Source organism: Pristiophorus japonicus, chromosome 11 (assembly GCF_044704955.1).
Source record: "Pristiophorus japonicus isolate sPriJap1 chromosome 11, sPriJap1.hap1, whole genome shotgun sequence".
NCBI lineage: Eukaryota > Metazoa > Chordata > Chondrichthyes > Pristiophoridae > Pristiophorus > Pristiophorus japonicus.
Genome location: NC_091987.1, coordinates 59,997,430 through 60,017,810, shown reverse-complemented (window position 1 = coordinate 60,017,810; position 20,381 = coordinate 59,997,430). Strand labels below are relative to the sequence as shown.

At 39.3% G+C, this 20,381-nt stretch overlaps 1 protein-coding gene across 1 annotated transcript in view; it reads left to right on the top strand.

Moving 5' to 3' along the window:
• The first annotated feature begins 1,234 nt into the window (after positions 1 to 1,234).
• Positions 1,235 to 20,381, top strand: part of med14 (mediator complex subunit 14) — a 78,787-nt gene continuing 59,640 nt past the window's right edge. Inside the window, exons 1-8 of the mRNA XM_070893434.1 lie at positions 1,235 to 1,666; positions 5,403 to 5,429; positions 7,433 to 7,538; positions 10,366 to 10,539; positions 11,374 to 11,503; positions 14,237 to 14,365; positions 16,704 to 16,811; positions 17,716 to 17,848. Of these exons, the coding sequence (XP_070749535.1) occupies positions 1,494 to 1,666; positions 5,403 to 5,429; positions 7,433 to 7,538; positions 10,366 to 10,539; positions 11,374 to 11,503; positions 14,237 to 14,365; positions 16,704 to 16,811; positions 17,716 to 17,848 (980 nt within the window). The 5' untranslated portion in view covers positions 1,235 to 1,493. The remainder of the gene's footprint in view (positions 1,667 to 5,402; positions 5,430 to 7,432; positions 7,539 to 10,365; positions 10,540 to 11,373; positions 11,504 to 14,236; positions 14,366 to 16,703; positions 16,812 to 17,715; positions 17,849 to 20,381) is intronic.

Below are 20,381 nucleotides of genomic sequence, written 5' to 3'. Positions count from 1 at the left end.
TCTACCATGTGGGACCTTACCAAAAGTCTTGCTAAAGTCCATATATACTATACGCACTACCCTCATCGACCCGCTTGGTTACCTCCTCAAATCAGAGGCAGTGAAGGGGTCGAGAGTGGAGAGGTAGAGTTGGGTGTCATCAGTGTACATGTAGAATTTGACTTGTTTTCGGATTATGTCATAGAGGGGTAGCATGTATATGAGAAATAGGAGAGGGCAAGGATAGATCCTTTGGGGACTTCAGAAGTAACGACATGGGAGTGGGAAGAGAGTCACTGCAGGAGATTCTCTGGCTACAACTGGACAGATAAAAATGGAATCAGGCAAGGACAGCCCAACCTAGCTGGACAATGGAGAAGATACATTGGAGGACGATGGTGTGGTTAACCATGTCAAAGGCCGCAGACAGTTCGAGAAAGATGAGGAGGGATAGTACACCACAGTCACAGTCACATAGGATATCAATTGTAACTTTGATAAGGGCCGATGCAGTGCCATGGCAATGGCAGAAACCTAATTGGATTTGGGAGGCAAAACACATTCAAGGAGTTTGGAGAGGAGTGGGAGGTTATTGATGGGGTGGCAGTTTGCAAGGACAGAGGGCATTCAGGCTGACTGCCTGACTTTCTTCTGCGGGTCCATTCGAGCCAGGGTATCCCTGGAGATGGAGCACGCGGTGTCCACCGGTACGCTCGTGGCCTTCCGCGAGGTGGGTGCCGGAGGGACTGGAGTGCATCACCCTCGGCAACCAAATTTTAATTTGATTTAAGTTACTGGTAAAAAGTTAATTGGTTTAATTGTCAGTTTTAGTGCCACCCGTTAATAAGAGGGCACTTGATTTATGGTTTTACACAAAATAGTTGCAAGGACAGAGGAGTCATAGGTGGTTGCTCTATCCGGAGTATTTTTATCCAGAGGTGGTTTACAGTGTAGCTGTTATTTGCACTCACCTGAAAGTGAAAGGAAAAAAAAACATGTGAAGAGGAAGCCTACCAATTAAAAAAAAATGAAAGTATAATTTTCTGTTTTCAAATTATTTACATACTTGTTGTGTTAGCAATAAAACCTTGTTATGAATGATTTTACATGTTCCTTTTTTTTAAAAAAAGTCATTTTTAGACAACATGAAGACCGACTTTTAACCCTCCTAGGGTGCTGGTCTGGGAGATGCTGAGGGAAACTCAGCAGCAGCTGTTGTGTTTACTCGGTGCTCCCCAGAGTTTCCTTCCGGGTCACCGCTCGCATTTACTTCCCGATTGCTGGCAATATGGCGGGCACTGTTCAACAGTAGCAGCGTCTGTTCAACCGGTGTAAAACAACAATCTAGGAAGCGAACCGCTGGGCGAAGGAGGGGAGGGAACAAAGAACACAATCAACGCGGCCTGCCGCTATGGAGCGAGAGCAGCCCTTCCGCTAACCGCCGGTGAACGGACCAAGTTTCGCGGCTGTGTCGGGGGAGAGGGGGCCGGTGGGATTTGTGCTGCCAGCCGAAAATGGCCCCGGTTCAGGTGGAGAGCTCGCAGCTGGTGTCTGCGGGCGGCCCGACCTCTGCCCCGGCCGCTGCAGCGGCGGCAGCCGTGGCCGCCAGCCCTGGTGTCCGCCTCAGCATGCTGATCGACTTTCTGCTGCAGAGGACCTACCATGAGATCACGGTGCTGGCCGACCTGTAAGTAGGAATCCCAACCCGAGGAAGCCCAGCGCCCTGAATGGGCTCACTCCCTTCGTCCGCTCGCGCTCATCGATCCTGCCCACTTTAACACTCGCTTTAATAATTACTTTAAATTAGAAAGCAGTTTTAACATCTATCAAATGTAACCATGCCTTTTATATTCACGTACGGCTACGGTGGATTTTTGATTTCTGGTACCCAACAGCACTGCTCGGCATCTGTTGTCGTCTCAGCTAGTTTGCTGTAGTCCGATGCTCAGACTATAGTAACCTCTAAGCTGTAAACTTTTGAAATTCAGCAGTATTAAGTAATATTGTTACAGCTGGTTAGTTAACCCATTACATGGTTCTTAAGGTAATGGGAATTTGAGAGTGAAATACTACCATCCAAAATTAGCTTCAGACCTCTAAATGCAGTTTGTTTCCATTGCTTTCCGTCTCCTTGCTGGGATATGATTCCACATGGGCTAGTTGCTTGCCAAAGTGGATATCCACGTGGGAGTTTTAACGGTGAGTTTCATCATGCTATTCGAAAGCGGGGGAATACAGCTAAACTTAGTCCCGCTCTCTCCTGGCAGCAGCAGGTACTAGAAAGCACCCAGGAGTTTTCTACTCCGAATCCAGGGATGCTGATTTGTTTGAGATTAGCTATTTCAGTAGAGGCTGTGGATGAACCTGAGATCTTCCTTGTCTACTAATAGTTGAGCAATTGGGGGAAACCCCTGAGTTATTATTTTTACAAGATATGATTTTTGCAGAAATGCCCTCATACTTTTTGCAGTGTCATTTTTGCGCTTTATCTGATGAGCCCTTACTAGGAGTTAATTTAAGCTGTATTTGTGATTTAGCAATACTACTTTTTGGATGTAGATTAGCAGTATTGTAATGATCGATTGTACAGGTATTTGCAACAGATTCTGCTCATCACACACCACTTGTTTAAATTCAATTTGGACAACCTATATACACTACATGTTTTACATTGCTAAGCGGTTTCAGGTTTGCATTAATGTAAAATGTGTCATCTAACTGGCCTACTGTAAAGCTTATGTGCTGGTTGAACAGTATTGTGATGTTTATGTCTGTATTGATGCTATTTCCACAGGGCCCTAACTCTGAAATTGCTCACTGTTGTTAGTATGCATCGTACTCTCCAATTGTTGTCATTAAAAATATCCTGGGGCAAGAGAATTTTCTGTTGTAACTTGCGTTGTCTTGTGTCCTTCATTTGTAGAGCATCAACCATTTAGACAGCAACCAAACACTTAATTAAAAAAAATTATCCACTGGATGCATGCTAATAAATCCTTAAATTGAAAAATTGAATGCATACTGCTCCTTTTAATATGCCTATAACAAAATGGCATTGCTGGATTAACATCATCCTTGAGAAAGATATTGAGACAAAGATATTACTATCTGTCCAAACTCATTGAGCTTCATGGTTATTTTTTTTAAGTTCTTATTATGTAATACAGGCAGTAATTTGGTGTAAACCTAGAACTACAATAGACTAAAGCAGTAATGTGTCCCTTGTACTCGTGGATTACGGTGCTAACAATGAAGGGTGTATAATATTGTATATGAGTGTTTTGCTAATTATGCAGGCCATTACGTTATGAACATTGTCTATCGCAAGCCTCACATAACCATGTTGCTGCCAGATTCTCCTGTTGATCCCTCTGACATTGCCAGTCCTTCCTTCTCTCGCGTTTTCCTCCACACTGCCACTGCATTTTAACTCTAGGGTCTTCACACCTCTCACTTCAGCTCATCATTGCTGCCTGTCAGTCACTAGGATATCCCAAGAGTCAACAATTATGTTGTCCTGCTTCATGTGAATTTTCAGTGTGCCCTTGTAGTGTCTTTGTTGTCTACCCTGCTTTCTTCTGTCATCCATCAGTTCTCCATAAAACACCTGCTTCAGCAACTACGTCACCCATGCTAACAGCATAGCCAGCCTATCGAGCTGGGCATTGATTATTGTATGTTTATACCTAAACTTGTTCTAATAAAAGTATCCAATAATTGTAACATAATTATGAATGGAATAATTAATTACATCAGTGTTAATAACCGAGGTTGATTTAAGGATTACGTAGCAGTGCAACATTCTGCCAAATCTAAACACACAGTTCATCAAGAACTGTTATAAAGAATTCACATTGATATATTTTCTGCTTGTATGAGAATAAATTGATCAGATAATTGACTTAAAAATTGTTTATTTTGTTATGGTGGTAATGTCAGCAGCCTTCTGTAACAGACCCTTAAAGTTCTGATGAAGTCTTTACACAGTAAAGTATCCACCATATTCTGAATTAGTAATGAAATGATTAACAATCAGCAATTTCAACCCTGCTAACTCTCTTGTGGGATTACTATTCTGCAAATCAGAAACTGATTGGAAAATAAATTGAATATTTATTAATTATATATCTTGCCAATTCAATTAAAGTATATATTAGCTGAATATATCCAAAATAAATAAGACATGCTTGCTCTAATTAATCCTGTACAATGTGTTTATAGTTACAAAACCTTGAATGACTGTCAATCATAAAATTATATTAAAAAACTTAAGTCTGTACTTGATATAAATGCTGTTTTATTTAGATACGGAGTTTTAAACATCTGGCGAGCATTTCACCCGTGAGCATTTTTAATAAGTTGACTTGCATTAAATAAAAGTAGAATGAGCAAGGTGCCTTGTTCAAACAAAACTCTTCTGAAGATAAAATGTGGCTTTGTGCAAATATTACAATTTGAAAAATCTTAAATTAATACAGGATTATCAGATATGAGTGAGTTATGAAGTACTTAAATATTTGAGATATGAGGGGTAGAGTTGAATATATTGCTTACAAATAATTACTTTTCAGTTACTTTTTTTCTCTCATTTGCAATTGACTGATATTCTATTATTTGGGACAGTCCAAAACTTAGTTAATAAGGACTAAAAGTTAATGGTATTCTGTTAAGTTGTGAACCTTTTCATGTGTTGTATTAGCTGGAATATGAAATGTGGAGGTTTTTAGTCATCTTGGGTATACCACATTAATTGGCTTGTAAGTAATTTGCTTGGTGTGAGATCTGGGATCCATATAAAATAAAGTTTAAAGCTGTTAAACTTAAATATTGCACTATGCACTTTTTGTCACTGGAGAGAGCTCTATCTTTTATATAATTTCACTGATGAGTTTCTGGTGGCATAAACATGGCATTGTTGCATCTTGGTTCTTGGAGGACAAAAGTATTCCATCACAAAATAAAATTCCATTCATGACCAGTCTAAATAGTCCCTATCTGTGACTTTGTTATAAGAAATAGATCTTTAATACAAGATGTGATTGTTTATCACTTAGTTGTAGACAATAGAAATTTAAACTGTTTTAAGTATTGGGGAAACATTTGTATGAGAGCTCTAAACATGACTCGGCCATTGTGTCCTGTCCTCTGGAACTCTTGTCCGAAATGACTTCCTAAAAAATACCCTGTATCTTCAACTTTGTCTTTGGTTACCTCTCTCAAATGTCTTGACTTTTGATTGGTGACACCTTTTTCCCATGATAGAGTTCTCCTAACATGTCCTTTTGCATAAGGAGTGCTACATAAATGTGGTTTGGAAACTTTTACAAACAGACTGTATAGCTAAAATATAGTTTTCATCCACGTGAGTAAAACATTTGCAGAGCTTTCACTTGCATCAGTAAGTAACTGAGCTTTTTTTTCAGGTTGCCTCGAAAGACTGACATGGAAAGGTAAGTGACTGTTTTCTGCTTGCTCTTTTTTTCATCATGTTTGCATTTAGTGTATTTTTTTAAAAAACTGCTTTTATATTTTTTTTAAATAGAGACAATGGACAATTTAATTTTTGCTACATTTGTTTAAATGATCTGGTTGCCAAGTCAAGTAACTAGTTATAATTCTATTCATTGAACTTGTAGTTTACTTGCAAATAACAAAAATATTGTCCTGATGTAGGACTAGCACTGTAGGGTACACGCTACTGGATAGGAGGAAGATAGCATTTAATTGTTCTGAGGTTCAGGGCTTAATACTGTTGTGGTAAGAACACTACACAAGGACTCCCCAGCGGCTCAATGAGTGAGTTTATTCAGTAAGTTGTTAAGCCATTCAGATCAAGATGGTCCCAGGTTAATTGGTGGTCTGTGCTGAGTTAGCTGATCTTAGCAGGACTGGCAGTAGAAGAACTATAATTGGCTTCAGCATTTCTGGGTTAGGGAGGAGAAAATCAGGGTTCCTGTTTGCACCTTTGCTGCAATGGTAGATATGGAAGTTGGAGAAGGACAGGAACTGGCTTGGGTGTGTTTCTCTCCCTCCAGCCCCCACCCCTGCCCCTTGGCACAAATTGCCAGCCAATATTCAATGTTGGGATTCAAACATGAATAATGATGTTGGCGAGGTATTGGAGAATACCGGCATACTGGCTATCCCATCAAGAAACCATGCCTTCGGGAGAAATGGGGAAATAATTGACAGAGAAAATAAGACGGTGAAACATCCACAGGATCCATTGAGTAAATGTAAATAAGATATTTACTTCTGCCCATTAGGTAGAGCATTTTTATGATTGCAGTTTACTTCTAGTGGCAGAAACGGTGTCCTGTAGCATTACGATACTGGAGCCAGTCATCTATTATGTATGCTAACAATCACAGTTCTACATCCCTTTTTGGCCTCTTTCCTAAATAATTAAGTTGGACCTCAAATGCAACAACATTCTGAATGCATGTCTCCATGGACCTGCTGGAGTAACTCTGTGCCTGTTCTCATGGTACTATGCTGTCGATTTGGATTCAGACCATGCCCCACATATTTAAATTCCCCACCTGGATTAATGCTATTGCTGAACTGGCCAAGAATAACTGCTGAAAATACATACACATTTGCTTTGTCATCCACCTATAAGCACTTATTGATGTCAAATGTTTTCCTCTGATTAGTGTGCTTGTCTATTTTTCCACAAAAGGCATCTGCTCAGTGATCTTTTTTCTGAGTAAGATTCTCTGAATAGAACCTAAGCATTTAAAAAAAAAAATAATTCTTGCAATGTGGAGCCTTCTGAAAAGCCCGTATTTGTTGCTCTGAAGTTGTTGAGTCAACGATATAGTATGTGACCAGAGTCTCATGTAAGCCAGACTTGATAGGGTGGTAGGATATTCATGAGCCAGTTGGGTTTTTAATCCAACAGTTTTCATGGTGACTTCCAGGTGCGAGCTCAAAACGTACTTACCAGCTTCATTGAATTCAACTTCACGATTTGCCATGGTAAGATTTGAACTTGTGACCTCTGGGTTGCTAATCCAGTACCATAACCACTAGGCTACTATACCCATATCTCATATTTGTGAATATATTTGCTCAGAAATATGGTGTACAAAATTAAGGGTATTTATTGGAATAATTGTTGATGGAATAGAATGATGAGATGCTAGTCTCATATGCTTCTGTGGGGAGGCACTGAGTGGTAGCTATATGGCTCTCCATATAGAAGAGGAATAATTACCAGCATTACGGTGATTGGCTTTTGGCAGTATTGTTTGAAACATGGTAGCAAGTTACTTAACTGTCTTTAATGATTAATGTTGAAAACTAATGTACTTTTTAAAATAAAGAAAAAGTTGGTGTGAAAATCCACAAAGGGATATGGCAAGTTAATTTTATACTTGTATGAAAAACACTTCATTTTTGAAAAATGATAAAATTTGAAAAATTACAAATTTTTTGCTTCTTTCCACAGGAAAATTGAAATTGTTCAATTTGCTAGTCGAACACGTCAACTCTTTGTTCGTCTGTTAGCACTGGTAAAATGGGCAAGTAATGCTGGAAAGGTGGAAAAATGTGCGGTAAGGGTGCCAAGACCTAATGATTTATCACTCTCTACACCTGACTAAACACCCATTTAGCATCAGAAATGTTTTCTTTATATAGTTTTTCTTGTGCCTGGAGTTACCCCGTATTTTTATTCACTGGTTGTCTGACACGTGGAAGTTCGCCATCTCCAAATACAGCTACTGAGAGATTCACACAGATAAGAGGTTTTTTTGCACAATAAGAAGAGCATACTCTCCCTTAAAAGAAAGCTTAGGCACAAATTAGCAATCAATGCCGAGGGACCCCTAAGTTTTCGTATAGGTAGTGTTAAATGTAAGCAATGCAGCTTGCCAGCACAGTGCTTTGCTAAGCTTTCTACTGAAAGACCACCCTATGCACTATGGCTTTGGCTTGCAGAGTTCTCAAGCTGAGTGGGAAGAATCCTAACCCCCAGCGACAGGTCTACTGATTAGCAAGATGGATTGCCTGGGCAATCGTCTTAAGTGCCTTGGAGTATCGTGATTCCGAAATTGAGTCTGGTAATGGGGTGACTTTGCCTTCAACCTTCAAACACCAGGTGTGCCAAATTGTAGCCCTCTTAAATCCTAAGAGAAACCAGTTGCCTTTCCTCCCTCAACCCCAAGAAGTGCCATTAGCTGTTAACTGATAAACGGACAATTGATAAACACGGTTTAAGCCCTCACTAAGCAGTTATTGGGTACCAAGAGTTCCTCAAGTGTGACATCATGAGCAACGGAGATCATAATTCATTGAGACCACAGCATTTCGGAAGGACGGACACGGGACAGCTTGTCATTTGTCACCAACCTTGCATTTATATAGCACCTTTCACAATCTCAGGACATCCCAAAGCCAATTAAGTACTTTTGAAATTTAGTCACTGTTGTAATGTAGGAAATGTGACAGCTGATTTGCGCACAGCAAGGTCCCACAAACCGCAATATGATAATGAGCAGATAATCTGTTTTAGTGATATTAATTGAGGGATAAATATTGCCCAAGACACTAGGGATAACTCCTCTGTTCATCTTCAAAGTAGTGCCATGGGATCTTTTACGTCCACCTGAGAGAGACTGGGGCTCGGTTTAACGTCTCATCTAAAAGACGGCACCTCTGACAGTGCAGCACTCCCTCAGTACTGTGCTGGAGTGTCAGCCTAGATTTTTGTAATCCAGTCTCTGGAGTGGGACTTGAATCCACAACCTTCTGACTCCGAGGCGAAAGTGCTAACAACTGAATCATGGCTGACAATACAAGTGCAAATCCAATGATAACTAAAGAAAGAGTAGGGTCTATTAGAGACCATAAAGGTAAAAACTGTGTGGAGGCGGAAGATGTGGGTGTGGCTCTGAATGAATATTTCACGTCTGTTTTCAGCATTTGGATGAATGGGGATTTTCTGCCGTATGCATAGGAGTTTAACAGTTGAGAAATGTTTGGACATATATTTTGTATGTCACAAGCTTAACTTCCATTGGAATGTTGGTCTTTTTTGAATAATATTGCTGTCCTCTTAAGTGGTCCCAAAGGACGATATCAACCTTGGGTTGACCTGCACCAGATTCCAATTTCTCTGAGTAAGCTTGGCTCAGCTGGTAACAGTCTCAGCTCTGACTCGGGTTGTAGATTCAAGCTCCAATCCAGGGCTTGAGCACGTAATGTAGGCTGCAGTGTTGAGAGGAAGCTGCATGGTCCAACGTGCCATCATTCAGTTGAAATGTTAAATCGATATTTAAGATCACTTTGCACTTTGAAGAAAAACAGAAAGTTCATCTTGTTTCTTGGCAAACATATGTCCTTCAACCAGCTTTACCAATAACAAATGTTTTGATCATTCATCTCATTACTGCGATGGAACCTTGCTGTGCTCAATTTGGCTGTGACTTTTGCCTACATAGCAATGACAACACATCAAAAGTCATTAATCTGTGTGAATTAACAGCACTTCTCTGAAAGATGTAATAAGATATACAAATATATGCCTGTCCTTTTTTCACCCTGATTTGAGAAGACAGTTTGAGCCCTATTCCCTTGTCCTCCACTAGAACTCTATAACTAGCCAGAAGATGTGTGAGAGAAGTTTTGGTGACTGGGTCTCCAATTATTTTTGCTCCTGTGGGAAATGATTGCCTCATCATGTGCAAAGTTCCAGATGCCAAGTTTCTGACAGTTTTTAATTGATGTCTTTATGCTGTGAAAATAATTTTGGCAAAATAAACACACATTCCACAAACTACTGTTAATTGGGTTTACGTATTTAGTCTATAGCAGAAAGTTTGAACAGTGTGAGACATGGATGCTTTTGATATCTAAATTTGGGGGTGGGGAGAGTGAAGGGTGAAAAAGTCACTGGGACACTATGCAATTCAAGAATTTGTGTTTTATGTAGTGCCCAATATCCCTGAAGTTGGCATTTACCAAGTGATGCTTTGGTTCGAGTCACAACATAACATGAGGTGGCAGAATGTGTCCTTCAACCCTATCTTTCGAGAACGAAAGCTCAGTGTTGGCTGCAATGATATTGGCTAATACACACAAATTCACAAGTGGATGGTATTTTGGTGACTCTTCCACCCTTCATCTCATAACTTTAGATGACCAGCAACTCACTTGGATATCAAATTAATTCAAGTTTCACACTATTTGAATTTCTTGCTATAGACTAATTAAGTATACCCAATTAATTGGGCCGCTGAGTGACTTTAGCCATCACTGGGTTCAAAAGGCACCAACCTTGAGAGCAGCTTATTTCAGTTTTCTTGATGGCCATAATGTTATTTTGCAGTTTCATTGCACAGTGCAATTGTCATTAATTCTTTTTCTGTTTTTTATATATAGATGATATCAAATTTCTTGGATCAGCAGGCATTCATCTTTGTGGACACTGCTGATCGAATGGCATCATTAGCTAGAGATGCTTTGGTTCATGCTCGCCTGCCTAGCTTTGCGATTCCATTTGCTATTGATGTTCTAACTACGGGGTCATACCCTCGCCTGCCCACTTGTATTCGGGTGAGCCACTGGCCTAAGCTCATAAGAACAGAAGTTATGCTTTATTTATTATAGTGAAGTCTTTGTGTTTTGTAACTCGTTTAATATAAAATCAGGAATCAAATAATCAGCCAACTTATTTGTTTTGTATGATTTTTCCAGTTGATAGTAACTTTTAGCAGTTAAGGTTACTCTTACCTAAGCTGTATGTATTGATTTAGTTCAGAATAATGAAGGATTTTAATAAACTGAAAAGGGAGAAACTACTTTCACTGGTCAGTGAATTGGTCACAGAGGGCATAAGTTTAAAATCATCACCAAAGGAATGAAGGGTGAGGTTAGGAGAATGTCTTTGTTGAACAGTTGTTCAGACATGAAATGCCCCACCAGAAACACCAGTGAAAGCAGAATCCGTATTAGATTTTAAAAGGGAAGTGACTAAATAGTTGAGAAAGAAACAATTAAGAGCGTATGGGAACAGGACAGGGAAATGGACTGGAGTGGAAGGCACTGCAATAAAATTCTATGATCTTGGCAGATGTACATTTAAGAAAAACCTATCTTTTTGCAGATCTAACCTATTTAGTAAAGTTAATGGGTAATGCATATGTTTGCTGAATTAATGTATGGTTATTTCACATGGATGTATGCAGAGAAATGTTTTGTACCATCCTGTGAACTTGCTTTGTTTAAAATAATGGTTTTAATTGTGTGGCCAAATTTTATTTGCATACATAACGTAGATAACTGATTTTTAGAATTTATATTGAGGTTAAGTTGTAACAGCTAGAATGTGGCTTCTAATTAAATTAAGATCTACATTTCTGACATTTTTATTGCTCAATATGCCAATAGGATAAAATCATTCCTCCAAATCCAATAACAAAAAGTGAGAAACAATCCACACTTCATCAACTCAATCAGATTCTGAGACACCGACTAGTGACAACAGACCTGCCTCCACAGCTGGCAAACCTCACTGTCGGTAAGAATTTTGTACAACTTGTTATTAATTATGAGGTATTAATGTAGAAGAGCCTCTACTGTGGGCACCCAAAGGTGTCAATCTTTTAAGTCCTTGAACATTTATAAAGTTTTGCCTTGTGTTAATGCTACTGCCATTGAAGGTTTCTGAGTAAACTACATGGAGGATGCCCTGAAAGTATCGGCACACTCCAGGGGCCCTGCTGCAAATAATTGACAAATTTCCTTGAATCCCTGACCTACCTAAAGGGAAACAACCTCTCTACCACCTATTTCAACCCCCTCTACTGCCTCTGTGATGTCAGCTTACTTGCCAAGCATTCAGTCCTGGATGAGCCACAATTTCCTCCAGTTAAACATTGGAAAGACGGAAGACATTGCCTTCAGATTCCATACCCCTTGCCCACCCCTTCCTTGACTATTGTCTCAAGTTGAAGCCAACTGTTGCAATATTGGGATCCTATTTGACCACAAGCTGAGCTTCTGAGCCCATATCCTTTCCATCATAAAAACGGCCTACTTCCACCCCTATAATATCGCCCATTTCCACCCCTGCATCAGCCAATCTGTTGCTGAAAATCTCATCCATGCCTTTGTCACCTCCACATGTGACTCCACAATGCTCTCCTGACTCCTCCAAAACTCTGCTGCCTGTATCCTAACTTGCACTTCGTCCTACTTACCCAATCACCCCTGAACTTGCTGACCTACATTGGCTCCCGGTCCTCCAATGCTCCAGTTTAAAATTCTCATCTTCGAGTGCAAATCCGTCCATGACTTGCCCCTCCCCATCCCTGTAACAACCTCCAAACCTATAACTCTCCAACTCTGACCTCTTGTGCATCTCCCACTGGTGGCTGCGTCTTCACCCCTCCAAGCTTTGAAATTCCCTCTTTACATCACTGTATATCTCTCCTTTTTAAAACTTACCTCTTTGACCAAGTTTTTAGTCACCCCTCTTAATATCTCCTCCTCCTTTGGCTCATTGTCAATTTCTGTCTTATTACGGTTCTGTGAAGTTCTGCTTGAGATGAGAACCCTAAATTTTATTCTTTCACAACAACATTTCCCCTCAATTTTGTTACTCTTCAGTTCAGTTATGCAGACGGTCTTTTAATTAATTATATGAAACTAGAACCTCAGCTTGGTCATGAAGAATAAATTGTCTTCCTTCCATGGTACTACATAAATGTTTAGCACTCTATATTAAAACATTAAGAAATATTTACTAAGGCATTACATAAATGCAAGTAGTTAATGTTCTAGCTAATCAACAAATATAAAAAAAAAAATAAATCTGATGATCTTGTAGCTGTTCCTAGTTCTGGGGTTCCAGTTTGAAAACTTGAGATAACGGGATTCCCACTATTGAGAGAGAACTGATGCAGCAACATTTCAATTTATTCCATAGGTCTCAGTTTACAGTTTTATTTTTAACAGGTCCTGATTCAACAAAAGCATGTCCTGGATATCAAAATGTTGCAACGTTGTTTGAGATGCGAATCATAAATTTTATTTTACCAAAACAACATTTCCTCTCAATTTTGTTACTCTTGTGTTCAATTATGCAGACAGTCTTTTAATTATACTAGACTAGAACCTCGGTTTGGTCATGAAGATTAAATTGTCCTCCTTCCATCGTACTACATAAATGTTTACTATTAAAACATTAAGACATATTTACTATGCTTGATAAGTTAGACGTTCAGCTGCTTGGTGACATGTTAGAATTTTTCTACTTATGGAGGTAAAACACACTTGGATTTACGAAGTACTCCACTTAATGATCACTACTTTAATGAATAAGCGGATCACTACTGTGGTAGTGGCTTAGAGTTAAGACTGACATAAAAGATTATTACAATTTGATTAAGCTGCACAGATTTTTTTCTTTCGTATACCTTGCAAGCTTGTTTGTCCATTCCTGTGACATCAATAAAAGCTACGTTATTTTGCTTGCTTGGGTAAATCAGGAGGCTGCTTTCACATTAAAAATGTAACAAAGAAACACGTGCTATTGAATTATATTGTTGGAAATGCTATATGTAGAATTTAAGTAAATGACACACAAGTACCATGCAAGCACAATTTATGCACTTAAACATCATATTGCAACACTGAAGTATTTAGTAATTGATTTTGGAAAAGCTGGATGAGTATTTTTCAATCCGAACACTGTTTTGAAACCCCTTGGCTCAAATGTGTTGGAAAAGTAAAATTATTTTTAGTTTATTCAGTATTTGTGAACATTTTTTTAAACATATTGGGCTAGAAATTGCGGTTAGAGGTGTACCTCTGGAGTATGCCTCCGACCCACAAAACATTTATGAACCTACTTCCAGGTGGCCCAGGCTATGGAGAGTTTCGGTCTCTGGCCTCCAGGCGGATGGCAGCATAAAGGTTGCAGGCAGTTTGGAAGCGTCCCTGGGATCATGTAGGCCCGGTCCTCCAATCACGTACTCAGAGTACGCTGCCACGGAGATCGCAATTTCAGACCCAATATAAAGGGTCAGAAATGAATAATGAAAGTGTTACTGACCATGAGCATAGTGAATGACTTAACAAGCATAAAATTTAAACCTTTTTATATGAGGGTATTTTTAATATGTTTGTATTACGTATAATGGTTTTGATTTGAAGAAAGCTATTTTTAAGCCGTTAAGTTCACATTGCATGAAGGTGTGAAGTAGCAAGAGTTCTTCCAACTTTTAAAATTCTTGTCTTTTCTGTAAAGCCAATGGACGTGTGAAGTTTCGTGTTGAAGGTGAATTTGAAGCTACACTTACGGTGATGGGTGATGATCCTGAAATCCCCTGGCGGCTGCTCAAACTGGAAATACTAGTAGAAGATAAGGAAACGGGAGGTAATTTGTGGTCCAGCATGAGTCAAAAATATTCACTATAACTAATCTATCAATAGTAGCTTTACACTAAAACAATCGTCTGCGATATCTCAGCTACCTGTCCATTAATCCTTTCACAGGAGTTTTTTATGTTCTTGTTAAAGGATGCCGCCTCTCGATTCCAATGAAATTAGATTTTTAGTTGTTACCTAGCCAACATACCACTGCTTATGAAGCAATAAGTTTTTCACATAAACCAATATAATTTATAAACTAATCACTGCAAATCATTCTTTGTTGGATGCACACATCTGCTGGAAAGCATACTCGGCTGCACTTCAGCAGCTCACCTTTTGTGCTTTGGATTTTGTCAAACAAAAGTTAGTCCTCATTTATTTTTTCTAGTTCGTGCTGCCTTCAGTAATAAATCCAAAATTACTCTGGTAAACTATTGTTCTGCTTCTCTTCCAGTACCAGTAATTATTTTTCAAAATTTTCCAATTATTGCCTAACACAATTACTTATCTTTGTTAGGGATTCTCTAACAATTGCAGGATTTTCAAATTGACATCATTTTAGTTAAACACTAAGTTCACATTGATTGGATATTTGTTAACTATAATTGTTGTATGTTCACGTGATAGTGGGTGGGCTTACTGCAAAAAGTGAGTGGGCAATTGAATTTTATTCCTGAGGTTAAATGCTTTATTGCTACTGTTAGACATCACATCTCATAGATTAGCAGAGAACTGACAACTTTCTGGGATATTTTTGAATATTAGCGGCGTTACGACTTAACATAAGAAATAGAAGCAGGAGTAGGCCATACGGTCCCTCGAGCCTGCTTCGCCATTCAATACGATCGTGGCTGATCCGATCATGGACTCGGGTCTTCTTCCCTGCCTGTTCCCCATAACTCCTTATTCCCTTATCGGTTAAGAAACTGTCTATTTCTGTTTTAAATTTATTCAGTGACCCAGCTTCCACAGCTCTCAGAGGCAGCGAATTTCACAGATTTATAACCCTCTGAGAGAAGAAATTCTTCCTCATCTCAGTTTTAAATGAATGGCCCCTTATTCTAAGATTATGCTCCCGAGTTCTAGTCTCCCCTATCAGTGGGAACATCCTCTCTGCATCCACCTTGTCAAACCCCCTCAAACGTTTCGATAAGATCACACCTCATTCCTCTGAATTCCAATCTGCTCAACCTTTCCTCATAAGTCAACCCCCTCATCACCGGAATCAACCTAGTGAACCTTCTCTGTACTGCCTCCAAAGCAAGTATATCCTTTCGTAAATATGGAAACCAAACTGTACGCAGTATTCCAGGTGTGGCCTCACCAATACCCTGTACAACTGTAGCAAGACTTCCCTGCTTTTATACTCCATCCCCTTTGCAATAAAGGCCATGATTCCATTGTCCTTCCTGATCACTTGCTGTACCTGCATACTAACCTTTTGTGTTTCATGCACAAGTACCCCCAGGTCCTGCTGTTCTGCAGCACTTTGCAACTATTCCCCATTTAAATAGTAACTTGCTCTTTGATTTTTTTTCTACCAAAGTGCATGACCTCACACTTTCCAACATTATACTCCATCTGCTAAATTTTTGCCCACTCACTTAGCCTGTCTATGTCCTTTTGCAAATATTTTGTGCCCTCCTCACACATTACTTTTCCTCCCATCTTTGTATCATCAGCAAACTTGGCTATGTTACACTCGGTCCCTTCTTCCAAGTCGTTAATATAGATTGTAAATAGTTGACGTCCCAGCACTGATTCCTGCAGCACCCCACTAATTACTGATTGCCAACCCGAGAATGAACCATTTATCCCGACTCTCTGTTTTCTGTTCGTTAGCCAATCCTCTATCCATGCTAATAAATTACCCCCAACCCCGTGAACTTTTATCTTGTGCAGTAACATTTTATGTGGCACCTTGTCAAATGCCTTCTGGAAGTCCAAATACACCACATCCACTGGTTCCCCTTTATCCATCCTGTTCGTTACATCCTCAAAGAATTCCAGCAAATTTGTCAAACATGACTTCCCATTCATAAATCCATGCTGACTCTGCCTGACTGAATTATGCTTTTCCAAATGTCCTGCTACTGCTTCTTTAATAATGGACTCCAACATTTTCCCAACCACAGATGTTAGGCTAACTGGTTTTACTGCTTTTTGTCTGAACCAAACCACAGTGATCTGAAGCACGCCTCCTAATTTCTTGCATGTTTCTGAGCTCAAATCATTTAATAGCTTTAGTTTTTATTTTAGATTGAGCTTTACTGTTGATGCAGATGTCTGCCTAGTAGTTTTTTAATGTTTCTAAAACTGCATTGGTCTTGGTGTTATTTCAGATGGTCGTGCTCTAGTTCATAGTATGCAGATTAACTTCATCCACCGGCTGGTACAGTCCAGACTCTTCGCTGATGAGAAACCTTTGCAAGACATGTACAACTGTTTACGTATCCAAATTCTTAAGGAATAGTATGTTACAAATTTTTTGAAGAAAAATGAGTTGCTAGTCACTGAATATTGTTACTATTGATATAATATGGATTGTCCAAAGTTGATAATTAAATCTTTTAAACTTGCATGAAGCGGCTGCTCATATTACACCATATGTAGTGAGACAAATCTGGTGAATAATAGTGGCCACAATTGTAAAAAATGGCAACTATCTTGTGTACCAAGTGTAACACACAGACAAGGTTATACCAAGGCAGTTTAAAAAAAAACATATATGTTTGCATGACTGTGTCCTTTCCTTTCCATTTGCATTGACAACTATGTCAGCACTTCAGAGTTCCTTGTATTTTGTTTTCTCTTCTGCATTGAGTTTTTCAGTGCTATTGTTCAATTGAGCACAAAAACAGATTAACTTCTAACTTCTAACTTATTTTGCAATAGTAAGTGACCTTTTCAGGTCCACTATAGTTATAGTTGAATTGTGTCCTCTTTAGTGGGTTTTTTTTGGTTCAAAATTTGCACGTTTCATATTGTCAACAGCACATCTTTTAAGTGGTAAAATTAATCTTAGAATTCATTTGATTTCACAGACAATAAATAGAAATGCTGTATTTATAAAACTTGAATTTAAGGTATCAGTATCTGCAGCTGCCGTTTTATGGTCTTCCTTGTTTATCCTCCCTGCCCCCACCCTACCCCTTTCCCTCACTTTGTAAAAACCTGTGCCCCTCGAGTCAATCATCATTATGAGCAAATATATGTGATTAATATTTGTACAAGATATAAAATGACGCTTTTTTCTTCATATTATTAAATACGGGACAGTGTTGGGATTTTGCTTCAAAAAATTGTTTTCAGTGTTGGCTTTTTCTTTTAGCATTCCTTAACCTTTTATCTCAGACTCATTCTGTTTGTCACTGCAATTGGAAGTTTTACACTCTCAGGCACAGATGCTAATACGTGAACGTTGGGGCGATCTTGTTCAGGTTGAGCGGTATCAACCTGGAAAGTGCCTGACTTTGGTTGTTTGGAAGTGAGTAAATCATAATTATGTTACAGATGTTGCAAAATAAGGCTTCCAGGAGATGATAGAATGAATTACTCAGATGTACACCGGGAAACATTGCGATGATTAAGCTTGAAAAATAATTTTAGTCACAGAATTAGATTATAATAGTTCATAAAATCTTTTAACTACTTACTATTGATACTTTTGTTTCTGACTTATAGTTAAAATAATGCATTTTTGCTTGTCATTTCTTTTGATTAAATTAGAAATTTAACCATACTAAAAATGTTGTTCTTCATGTATTCTTTGGACAAATTGGGTTGTAGTGGTTACAGACATGAATTGAGTGAAGAGTGCATTCCCTCAAACTGAGATGGGCTAATAAGTTGACCAATGCATTAGTTGCCTTTACATTTATTTAATGAAACCTTGCCTTTAGTTGATCGGCTTTCATGCACTGCTTTGATTTCAGGTATAGCTGATAACATTAGCACTTGTACCTCTCGATATTGATTAATCATTCTATAGGCTTGTTGCAGGAATATTAGTTTCTCTCGTAGAAGTTTAAGAATGATCATCAGCATCAACATATTTCATGTATCTGTGACTATTCCATATTATCAGTATTAACTATCAGCTCGGCTCAGTGTTAGACTCTTACCTTTAAGTCAAAGGTTATCCGATCAAGCTCCACTTCAGGGACTTGACCGTATAATCTAGGCCAGAGGTTCCCAATTTGATCCTCACCGTTTCTTATAAAGGGCATGCACGGAGATTCACGCTCCATGCATGCCCTTTATAAGAAACAGTGGGGATGAAATTTGTCTTCGACAGTAGCGCAAAACAAGCAATACTACAACAACAACTTTTATTTATATAGCGCCTTTAACATCGTAAAACATCCCAAGGCGCTCCACAGGAGTGTTTTAAGACAAAACAAATAAATTTGATGCCGAGCCACATAAGAGGAATTTATGGCAGATGATTAAAAGCTTGGTCAAAGAGGTAGGTTTTAAGGAGCATCTTAAAGGAGGAAAGCGAGATAGCGAGGTAGAGAGGCGGAGAGGTTTAAGGAGGGAATCCCAGAGCTTGGGACCTAGGCAACTGAAGGCACAGCCACCAATGGTTGAGCGATTATAATGAGGGATGCTCAAGAGGGCAGAATTTGAGGAGCACAAACATTTCTGGGTGGGGGGTTGTGAGGCTGATGGAGATTAGAGATAGGGAGACGCTAGGCCATGGAGGGATTTGTAAACCAGGATGAGAATTTTGAAATTGAGGCATTGCTTAACTGGGAACCAATGTAGGTCGGCAAGCACAGGTGATGAGCGGGACTTGGTGCGAGTTAGGACACGGGCTGCCGAGTTTTGGACGACCTCAAGTTTACGTAGGGTAGAATGTGGGAGCCCAGCAAGGAGTGTGTTGGAGCAGTCAAGTCTAGAGGTAACAAAGGCATGGATGAGGGTTTCAGCAGCAGAAGAGCTGAGGCAGGGGCAGAGACGGGCAATATTAGAGAGATGGAAATAGGCAGTTTTAGTTATAAGAACATAAGAAATAGGAGCAGGAGAAGGCCATACGGCCCCTCAAGCCTGCTCCGCCATTTAATCCGATCATGGCTGATCCAATCATGGACTCGGGTCTACTTCCCTGCCCGCTCTCCATAACCTGTTATTCCCTTATTGTTTAAGAAACTGTCTCTTTCTGTCTTTAAATTTATTCAATGTCCCAGCTTCCACAGCTCTCTGAGGCAGTGAATTCCACAAATCCACAACCCTCCACCAATTGGCCACCAATCCAACCTCACTCCACCTTCCTGTTTTACTACGGTAGCCTATCGAGCAAAAGTCTAAATTTTAAAGAAACTGGGACAATTTAAGGTTACATTCAAAGAAAAAGTATACACTGATGCAGCCTCCAATAGGGCCACCTCAGCACTCATGGGTGTTTGAATTCCTGCTAATTTCTAAGACATTGGATTAATCGGAGCTGTTTCTGGGGCATCATAACCAATTACTGTAAATATTTCCTTTGAATACAAACTTAAATTTGCTCAGTTTCTTTAAAATTTAAAAAAATGCAAGCTTTTGATGCACCTCCTCTGGCTATATGAGGTTGCATCGGTGGCTAGCCTCTCACGCCCTCACCCGGTTTGGGAACCACTGATCTAAGCTGACCCTTCAGTGCATTACTAAGGAAAGATTACACTGTTGGAGGTACCTTCTTTCCAATGAGATGTTCAACTGAGGCCCTGGCCCTACCTCAACGAACACTACCCAATAATATTCACTTAACTCATTGCTGTTTTGGGGAGCTTGGTGTGCATGTTTGCTTTCATAACAGTGGCTGTACTTAAAAATAACTCATTGGCTTTGGGATATCCTGTGGTTGTGAAAGATACAAAAAAAAAGCAATTATTTTGCTTTATCAGGATTTCATTTTGATGGCAGTTTTCTATAGAAGCTAGATATCTATCATCTAATTTTTGGATCTGAATGTAATAGCCACTAACTTCCTACATAGGGTGATTCATAAAGAAAGTAACAGTTTTATATTATTC